The following is a 10,517-nucleotide window of genomic DNA, read 5'->3' on the forward strand; positions in this document are numbered from 1 at the left end:
GCTTCCTGCGATGACAGTTCTTTTCGCGCCCTTTTTCTCCCGACGCGTGATCCTTTTTAAAAATGTTCTATTGGGAGCGCTATGGCACTGCAGCAGGACTACAAATCAGCACCGTAGTGACCCCATTGAGACTCTATTTAAATACACTGACGTTCGCTACTGCATCTCAGCATGGATTTTAAAATGTAATTTCAGGGCAGACATTGTATTTATCATATCTTTTTAAAGATTAAATCACTGAAAATAGCAATAAGCACAAGCGTACCAGCACAGCGTGAAAAAGGAGGAGGAGGGTTTTTTTTACTAGTTTGGGCTTTGATGAATTAAAAAGAACCAGAATAGCCTGCTCCCTCGGTTTCAAAACTGTCCGCCCCCCCCCCGCATGCTTGAACTTTGTATCCAGTGAGCTCCTTGTTTCCAGGGAACAGCAGTAGCGAACATCAGTGTATTTAAATGGAGTCCAGGCATCTCAATGGGGTTGCTATGGCACTGATTTGTAGTCCTGATTCAGTGCCATAGCGCTCCCAATAGAATGTTCAAAAACCCACAACCCTTTCAGGGACATTGTGCGCGGGCAGCGGCGGGGGGGGAATGGCGGGAAAAGAAAGTGGTGCAGTTTGAAATGACAAACCGCTCCAGAGACAGCTCCTTATAGGAAGGGAAAAGCTGTGTGAAACGGCCATCCCTGTACCGGTTTAGTCCATGATGGTACCATAACAGTTTTAAAAGGGTAATGTGAAATTCCCCTAACTGTTCCCAACCACTGCAGACCCCCATGTTGTACTTCACCATGTTTCCAAGGGTCCACAGACCCCCCTGAAGCTATTTTTCTCAAAACACAGTCAATGGGAAAGGAATGGTAGGAAAGGTTCTGCTTATAGTGATTAAGATCCAATCTTCTGTCCTTTTTTAGAGATGTCTGTATATACATAGAGAACAATGGGTATAGAAATCCAGTTTCTATTTCAGCTGTGTTAGTGATTCCATTACATGACTTTTTTGGCACAGCTAATAGAATTAGTAGCTTCTGTTTGGTTTATTATTGCTTTTCTTGGTGCTCCTACAATGTGACCCCCACAAAGTGTGTTTGGGGGGGGGGGAGGCTGCTAGCCATTTAGTTAGCTTCTCTGCTAATAGAACTGATCAGTTAATTGTGAAATCTGTTTATCCAGTTGTGTGAAATCTGCTCAGCCAATTGTGTGCTTGTTATATCCTTTCAGACTACTAACACGTGCCTTTCTCATCTTTTGTTGGCTATTAAGCACTGTTTGCCTTAATAGCTGTTGCTTCTGTATTTGCTCTAATTGGAAAACGCCATGCTTAGTGTTTCTTCCATTGCAAATAAAGCCAGCCTTCCTTTCTTCCTTGTTCACTGTTTAAATGTTGATTTACAGCAACCACACTAAATGGAGGGTCTGTTAACAAAATTGGTCATGGTAATCTGTTTGATCTAATCTGCAGCATTGCCTCCAAGGGGTTTCCCCCCCTAGTTTGTTATTTAAAAATGAGACTTCCCCTTGCCCGTAATTTTTCTTTCCCTTTTCTGAGAAGGAATTGAAATAAATATATGGTTGTTTTTGGTAGCATAGGAACTCTTACCTTATAAATTAATAAATAAAGCAGCAAATATGTGTTTTACTTTTCTCTGGTTGGAACTGTACTGTTTTCTCACACATGCTGTGAGAAAATCAATATTGTTTATTCTCTTTTGCACAATGAATCATATGAAGCAGAGCAGAGATTTTACTTTGTGTATTAATAGTTCTGTGGGGGGTTTTGCCTTTTACTCAGTGTAACGATCTGACAAGCCCGGTACAGATGTAATATTTCCCAATCTCTTAAACAGAGCTGCTGAGGCTGAGAATGGGGGAGAAAACTCCAGACTCCCTGGTCATTTTAGTGGTCCCAAGGGCTGGTCAAGTTGCTAGTATGCACCAAAAAAACTCAGTGGCTCTCTTACTGAAGAAGTGTGAAGGGCTGGGGCAGCAGCTGTAATGCTATTTGTCTACTTTCTGTTGAGTAAGTCAGGGAAGAGATGGCGTTCAAATTTGCAGTAACAAAACTTAGTGCATGATGTTGGTAAGCCACTCTTTCAGCCAAACTTCCCTTGTGAGGATAAAATGGTGTGTGTGGGGGGGAGGTATATATACTACACAGAGTTCCTAAATGCCAGGATATGGCTGTAAGCAGAGGAGTGGGAAATAATTCAGGGAACACTCATGCATAACATGCTGACAAGAAGTCCTGATTTGTTTTCATATGAAGTTTGAGCTGGATCTCGGTGATACAAGGGAGTACAAATGGATCAGTTTCTAAATGCCCATGATTTGACCAAAGAAAGAGAAAATAATGCTCCTTGGATTTGTATGATTCTTCCTCCTTTGCTTTCTTCCTACTATCACCTCCCATTTGTTGCCATTCCACTTGAATTCTGTCCCATGCTAAGTATGGTTAGTTTTAAAACATAGCTTCATAACTTGGTTTCAGGCTTATTGTGATTAGTATTAAGCTTGGTGCAGAGATAATGTTAGTTGTGCTAGGGAGGCGAAAGAAGACTAAAGAATTCGCTAGGAATGGAGGGCAGCAGGGGAGGAGCTGACTTGGCACTCCTGAACCATGGTAAAGTAATTTACATTTCCAGTGCTTGTCAATTCTGTAGCTCTGAGTTTCTGCAGACAATAAATAATTAAGAAACGAGGGCTGTGATTCAGATAAGTTCAATCCAAAGTGTACCTATGTGGCCAGAGTTTCCTTTAACACTTGTTCTGTAACAACCAGTTAAAATGGAATAGCCCCTTGCCTTTAGAGGAGTGAGAGCTGCTTCAGAAAACTTCAGCAAAATTCTGGATAGAATACGTGGTGCCCTTAATTCCCAGGATTGCACCTAACATCCAGTAATGCAGTAAGCAGGTTAGCAAATGGCCATTTCCCTTCATCAACCAGTGTTGTACTTTTTAAATTAAATTAAATAATAAAAGATTCTAATAGCAGATTTTCCAATTAATGGTAAGCTCTGTCTGTCATGTGTTTTATCACAGTTGTAGCCTACCCTTCTCTCCAGGGAGCTCAGGAAAGCATATACAGTGTGACTTGATTTTATTGTCATAATAACTCTTTTAGTTAGTTGGCTGGCCGAAGTCATTCACCCCCACTTGGTTTTATCATTGAGCAGGGATTTATACCCTATTGAACAAAACCAACCATCTACCCACTGCACCAAACCGACATTATTTCTTATAATTACTGTGCACTGTTCTGCTATTTTTACCTATTTGGAATTTTAACACATCCCCTCCGGAAAAGTGCATAGTAGGTAACGCCATTTGAAAGTAAAGAGTCAGACAGAGGAGCTCCGTGTTTCCATTGGAAACTTCGTGCTTGAAAGAGGTCACCAAATCATACATGTTTGGGATGGAAAAGGAAGTAATATATTGAAAACCCCACTGTTTGGAAACAGGAATAAATGAAAGTAAATCCATAATCAGACAAGGCATGGTTCGGTCTCCTATGCCAAAATCACTCTATATTATTTGGGTGTATTCCTGATTATAGTGGTTTTTATTACCTAAAATGATTGTGGATGGGAAGAACAGTAATGATGACTGTCCGACATCATGTGGAGCCTGTATACATTGAATGGCACAGAGCGGGGAATGGGTTGGATACAGACTAATTTTCCACCAGTGGTAGGGCAGTTGTAACTTCCACCAATTCCCTCTTCCTGCTGCAGACCTCTAATCTACCTCTTGTGTCATTCCTGAGGGTCTCTTGTTCCCCAAGAACAGCAATTTGGGGAGATCAGTGGACTGGAGTTTGAGCAGGTGAGGAAAGAAAATTTTGTTATGCTGCCTGAAGTTTATTCTGGATCCAACCCAATATCTGTCTGAGTAGAATATGAGGTTGTCCCGCTGATGGGACTCTGGCAACCCCAGCACCACTGACAGTGACCCCGTTGGCACCAAACCGCTGTGCTAACGAGCCTCCCGCAACCCCCACACCACCGCCATTCGACCCTCTGACACTGGACGGCCCGCCTCAGCATTACCCTTTCTTAGCAACTATCCTGAAAATTCAAAACGAACCCAAAACCCCTATTCTGGTTCCTCCCCACCCATCAGTTGACAAATCTACTGCCAATCCATTTATATATTTTTTTTCAAGCATCTAATGTAAAATAGCACCAAACTACTGATAAATCTCAGAAATAATTTAGCATTGTACCACTACAGCTCAGATGTGAACAATTCAGTAGTTCTAGGAGTAGGGTTGCTAGCTCTGGGTTGGGAAATACCTGGAGATTTTGGTGGTAGAACCAGAGGAAGGACGGGTTTGGGGAATGGAGGGACTTCAGTGGGGTTTAGTGTCATAGACTCCACCTTCCAAAGTGGCCATTTTCTCCAGGTGAGCTGATATCTGTCACCTGGAGATCAGTTGTAATCCCAGGAGATCTCCAGCTACTAGCTGGGGGTTGGCAACACTAGCAGTAAACTGACTAATCAGCCAGTGTAAACAACCGACAGACCTTTCTAATTCCAAATCTGCTGATCCTCATATCTTCTTTAGAAGAAATGCAAAAGTCAGAATACCAGTGTGCACCACCACGATTGCGTCTGCAAGCTCGTGCCCAGCGCAATTGTATAGAATGGTTTGGTCTTTAACCACTCTGCCACAGAGCTGTCAAAATGTCAGGGAATTGGATATAGGCTGTGAGGCTTTTGCGAGCTATTTTGCAGATAAAGTCTTGCTGCTCTGCCGCGACCTCCAGGCCACATTTGAGACAGTATGCGAACTCAAGGCCCCATGCACCTCTTCTGGTCCCATTCTGGATTATTTCAACCCTTTTAGCCTAGAGGAAGTTGACAGTTTGATCTCAACAGTACGTCCAACCACATGCAGCCTTGATCCGTGCCCCTCCTGGTTAATTAAAGCTGGCCGCGAGGCATTTTGAGGCACCCTTAGGGACATTATCAACAGGTCCCTCTCTGAGGGCCTATTCCCAGGGGCTCTCAAGGAAGCGATGGTCCGCCCTCTCTTTAAAAAACCATCTCTGGACCCGGTACAATTGGTCAACTATCGGCCGGTCTCCAATTTGCCCTATTTGGGCAAATTAATTTAGAGGGCGGTGGCGATACAGTTGCAGAGCTTTCTGGATGACACTTCCACACTGGATCCCTTCCAGTCCGGCTTCTGCCCTGGTCACGGGACGGAGACAACACTGGTCGCCCTCACAGATGACCTCCGAAGGCATCTGGATTGGGGCAGGACAGCGGTGCTGCTGTTGTTAGATCTGTCAGTGGCATTCAACATGGTCGATCATCAGCTGCTCGCCCACCACCTCACCGACATGGGGATTCGGGGGCTGGCCTTGCAATGGCTTGTCTCCTTTCTCCAGGGTTGGGGACAAAGGGTGGCACTTGGGGAGATGTCCCAAAGGCACCCACTAGTCTGTGGAGTGCCCCAAGGGGCAGTGCTCTTCCCAATGCTATTTAACATCTATATGCACCCCATTGCCCAGATTGCCCGGAGGCATGGGCTTGGGTGTCATCAATATGCGGATGACACCCACCTCTATCTGTTGTTGGGTGGTCAGTCTGGCTCTACACCGGAAGATCTGGACCAGGCGTTGCAGGATGTGGCGGTATGGCTTAGGTTGAGTTGACTGAAATTGAATCCAACAAAAGCAGAGGTCCTTTGCCTGAATCGAAGTGGCTCGGGGTTAGGGGTCCTTCTTCCGGCCTTCGGTGGGGCGCCGTTGGTGCCAGCTAGGAGTTTGGGACTGCTCCTGGATGCTTCCTTGACAATAGAGGCCCAGGTAGGAGCCACTGCCAAGGCAGCCTTTTACCATCTTCGGCTGATTAGTCAGTTGGTCCCCTTCCTCGAACGCAATGATCTGGCTTTAGTGATCCCCGCTATGGTCACCATGCTCTCTACATGGGGCTGCCCTTGGGGCAACTCCGGAAGTTTCAGCTTGTGCAAAACGCGGCAGCCAGGCTGTTGATGGGCCTCCCCAGGTGGGAGCACATCCAGCCTGTGCTGAGGTCGTTGCGCTGGTTTCCAATAGTGTTCCGGATTCACTTCAAGGTGCTGGTTTTGACCTTTAAAGCCCTTAATGGTCAGGGGCCTGCCTACCTGAGGGACCCCCTTTCCCCATACGTTTCCCCGAGAGCACTGCAGTCTGGAACACAACACTGCCTGGCCCCCCCAGGCCTAGGGACGCCAAGCTGGCAGTAACTAGGACCAGGGCGTTCTCCCTGGTGGCGCCAACACTGTGGAACGAGCTCCCCGATGAGATTAGAGCTCTATGGGACCTCCAGCATTTCTGTAGAGCTGTGAAAATGGAGCTGTTTCGACAAGTGTTCCAATAAGAACTGACTGCACTGGTTGGGTCGCACTAGCACTTTATTACAGGATGCTGCTGTATTTATTTAGCCTTATTGCATTTATTGGAATTGTATCGAATTGTATTTTATATCTTGTATTCACTGGTTTTAAATTTTATGTTCGTCTTAAATTGTTTGTAAGCCGCCCTGAGCCGCTTCGGCGGGAGGGCGGGGTAGAAATTTAATAAATAAATAAATTCCTGATGAGAAGAAAAAATGTTTTCAGTAATACCAGCTGATCTGCATTGATATCCCCAATGTGTCACATATTCCCTGCCTCTTAGATGTGAGTCCCTAGGGTCAATTCCCAGTTTTAATTATGTGAAAGTTGTTGACATGAAATAGCTGCAGCTCCCCCCCCTTCTGTTCTTAAGTCAAATTTTAATTGGCCCATAGAATGGTTTTGTGTTAAAGAGATGTACTTCTAATATTTCATTACTGATTCTTGAGGGGGGAGGGATTTCTTCAATAAAGCAGTCAAAAGGAAAGCAGTAGCTTTTGTATTGTCTAGCATATTACATAGCCAGAAGCTGTATCACTTTAGCTACACGCTGCTGCTAAAGCATGGGGGCCCAATCAGTGGCACAGATGGACCCATGCAATGGAGGCAATTGTGGCACTTCTTGGTAGGAGGAGGGGTCACAGTGAACTTTGGTGATGGCACAAGGCCATGTCTGAGCCCCTGGCTTGCCTTTCTTGTGCTACACTGCTGTCTTCTCTTGTTCCCTTAAAAGCACTTAAAGCATTGAGGGCAATCTGCATGTGTTCTATAGACAGGCACCTAATTCTTTTTCCAAAAAGCTTAGCCAGTAATAGGGTAAATCTTGTGATACTAGAGAGAAGAAGCAAAGGAAAAGATCCATTCAAGTGGAAGTCCTGCATATGTGTAGACTGCCGGGGGGGAGGGGAGTTTGAATAAGTTCAGTAAATGCATCTAATCCCTGGAGGAAGACCTGTGCAGATTTACTATAATGTGTCTTTCTCATTATGAATCTTTCAAGTAGTATTTCTTCCATTGCTGGTGTTCTGTGTTGCAATTGTGCCTTCTTTTTTTGAAACTGCTATAGCTCGCAGCAAAATTTTAACATACCTTTTAAAAAAACCCTCTTCTTCCTTAATTTTTTTTGGGGGGAGGCTCCTGATTTCTGATGACCAGCTAGTACTGCTTATATAACGAAAAATGCAAATATCAGAATGGGAGGGACCCTTCCGTAACACAGCAGTCCTCTTTCAGTTGGGCTTAGGTGGACGTAGTCATCCAATTTAATGCCAAAAAACCCCTGTTAAAAATAATTAGGGTTGAAGAAAATACTTGATTGTGCAGTCGCAAATTGCTGAAAGTGTAGAGTATTAATAGCCCACTTTTTTGCAGTTTACCTTATATAAGGCAAACCACCAGCTGAAAAGTACTGTGTTAGCTCTATTGTTCACAGACCTTTCTCATTTAATTTTAAAGGAAATGGTATAATTTGAAATTTCAAGTTTTCCTGCATCATGCCTATCTGTTGCAAGGAAAATTGACATATTGGAATAGTTATGACAGTGGTTTGAATCATATTGTATATTTAACACACCCTAGCTGAAGCACCTTTTACATTCCTCCAGCCGTGTAGGAGGCAAGGACAGGTTCCTTGTGGCTGGGAGAATGTTTCAATGACCGAACCCTGTGGGCAGGGCTGATGGGTTGGGTCATTTCAGTGAATATCTGAACCACATGGGAGCTGGCCATGGACAAGCTGTGCCCACACACTTGAAAATGCTGTTTTGCAGCGTGTGTGTGTGTGTGTGGGGGAGAGATATCCAGCTGTACGTTGATACACGGGTTTTTATTATGTAAATGTTAGTAATACTACTGGAAAGCAAGACACTTCAATTTTGTTTTACTAAATTGCAGGTTGTCAATACAGATGCAGTGGAAGTTCATGTCGATAAATGGTTGGTAGTTCAGGATGATGTGGGCTCTCTCTCACGCACACGTACATACACAAGCACCTTGTGACAGCTAGGAGCATTGCTGCACAAATTGAGTTTATTGGGACAGAAGTCAGGCTTAAGCCTGTGTCTTTAGTGTCAGAGTGACAGGAACATCAAAGGGCTGAAATGAACTAAAGGTAATCTAGTCCAGTTATTCATCCACTACCATCCTCCATCCCAAATGTCAGCCTGCACAGATCATGCCATGGAATGGCACAAACAGAAAATGGGTACTTTAAAAGCTGTGTACAGAGTATATGGTGTTCAGTGACTCAAACAAGATTGCCAGGGAAGGCAAAAACTGCCGGGATTTTGAGCCAAAAGTCCATCCTGCCCTGAGATAGCCTTTGAGAATGAGCACAAAATGCAACTAATGAACCTTTCCAAATGCAATTCCAAAAGTAACCTGGCATAGTGTCCCCAATTGCTGCAGCTGTTAATGTCTTCAAAAAAAGAGGGGGGTCCTGGTTCCTGTGAACCAAAACTGCCATACCAGCCAGCTGCATTGTGTTTGTTTAGGGCAGAATGGGAGAATACTCACTACATGTAGTTTACTATCTCCAGGTGTTCACAGTGCCCTTTGTCTTTATGCAGGTCTTGTAAATAAGTTTGCAAAAGCTTCTATCCCATCAAATCTTTTGTTAAACATTAGCCTACACTTGCTGTATTAAGTCTGAAAATAGAAATACAATAAATTTTTGTAATGTTTGTAGGCAATTCTCTTTGACGGGTTACCAGGCTGGGGGTTATTTACAAAGTTTGCCTCATCTCACAATATCTTTTCCCATGTATTGCTCCTTCCCGTTCTCTTTCTTCAAGTATGGAACCAACATATGTTTGCAATGTAAATTTGTCTTTTTTGCTTGTGTGTTGTTCCCTTCTGTATTTTCCAAAGTCTGCCAAGCACTTTTAAGAAGTAGTCTTGGATTTGTTAGAAAATATTTGTAGTGTGGGTAAACTCTAATACACACGTGAGTAAATTGTGTGGCATGTATGAGAGAGTGGGAGCAGACATGGTGACTTAATGTATCTGGATTTCATTTGTTTTCATGGGTGTTTTTGCAATTCTTTTTTTTTTCCCTCCCTCAGTGCGGTTGGTACATTTGCTCGAGCTCTGGACTGCAGTAGTTCGGTCAGGCAACCTAGTTTACATATGAGTGCGGCCGCTGCTTCCCGTGACATCACACTGGTGAGATGCACCCTTCAATTGCTGCTCTTATGTGTTCATGCAACTAACTGGCATTTAAATGCAATCCTAAACAGAATGACACCCTTTTAAGCCCATTGAAGTAAATGGATTTAGGAGGGTATAACTCTGCTTAGAATGACACTGCAATATACTTCTGGCCTGTTTGCTGTCTATTAGTGCTTGAAAAACAAAACACTGAAAATGAATGTTTTGAATACTTCTCCAGCTTTTTTTCTTTTTAAATGGTTACCCTTCTGCCACAGGTTTTGCTGAAATTAATAGGGATTAAAATTCTTCAAAATGTAAAGGAAATGTTTTCTTTTAAAAAAATAGGGAAGAAGCCAAAGTCAAAACATGCTATTTTAAAATGTACGGTGAAATTCCCAATGCTTTTTACATTCTTCGCGGCAGATTTTAAAACAGACACATGTAATATTTACTTTTCATGACTCCTTACAAATTTTCTGGTTCACCAGAAGGGAGAAGTTATATGTGTCTGCCTTAAAAATTCCCTTCTGGAAGAATTTCAGAATCTTTCTAATTACAAAAGGGAATTTTGTGATAACTGTTGAGAGCTAATGTGGAGTAGCAGTTAGAATGATGGACTAGAATCTGGAAGACCCAGGTTCAAATCCTCTCTCTACCAAAGAAGCTTGCTGGGTGACTTTGGGCCAGGCACTCCCGCTCAGCCTAACCAACTTCACAGGACTGTTGTGAGGATAAAAGGGAAGGAGGAGAGGATTATGTTGTAAGCCACTTTGCGAGATATAAATATCAAATAAATAAAAACTTAGCTTCACTTTGGTGGTAGTTACGCTTCCCCTTGAGAGCCAGTTTTGTGTAGTGGTTAAGTGTGCAGACTCTAATTTGGGAGAACCGGGTTTGATTCCCCACTCCTCCACTTGCAGCTGCTGGATGACATTGGGCAAGCCATAGTTCTGACAAGAGCTGTCCTTGAAAGAGCAGTTCTTGAA

General features: G+C 43.5%; 1 protein-coding gene across 1 annotated transcript in view; it reads left to right on the plus strand.

Moving 5' to 3' along the window:
* The window catches only part of MTA3 (metastasis associated 1 family member 3), a 169,872-nt gene that overhangs the window by 67,833 nt on the left and 91,522 nt on the right, over positions 1-10,517 (plus strand). Inside the window, 1 exon segment of the mRNA XM_015418000.1 lies at positions 9,444-9,543. Within this exon segment, the coding sequence (XP_015273486.1) occupies positions 9,444-9,543 (100 nt within the window).

This window comes from Gekko japonicus, unplaced genomic scaffold (assembly GCF_001447785.1).
Source record: "Gekko japonicus isolate JY-2015 unplaced genomic scaffold, Gekko_japonicus_V1.1 scaffold1225, whole genome shotgun sequence".
NCBI lineage: Eukaryota > Metazoa > Chordata > Lepidosauria > Squamata > Gekkonidae > Gekko > Gekko japonicus.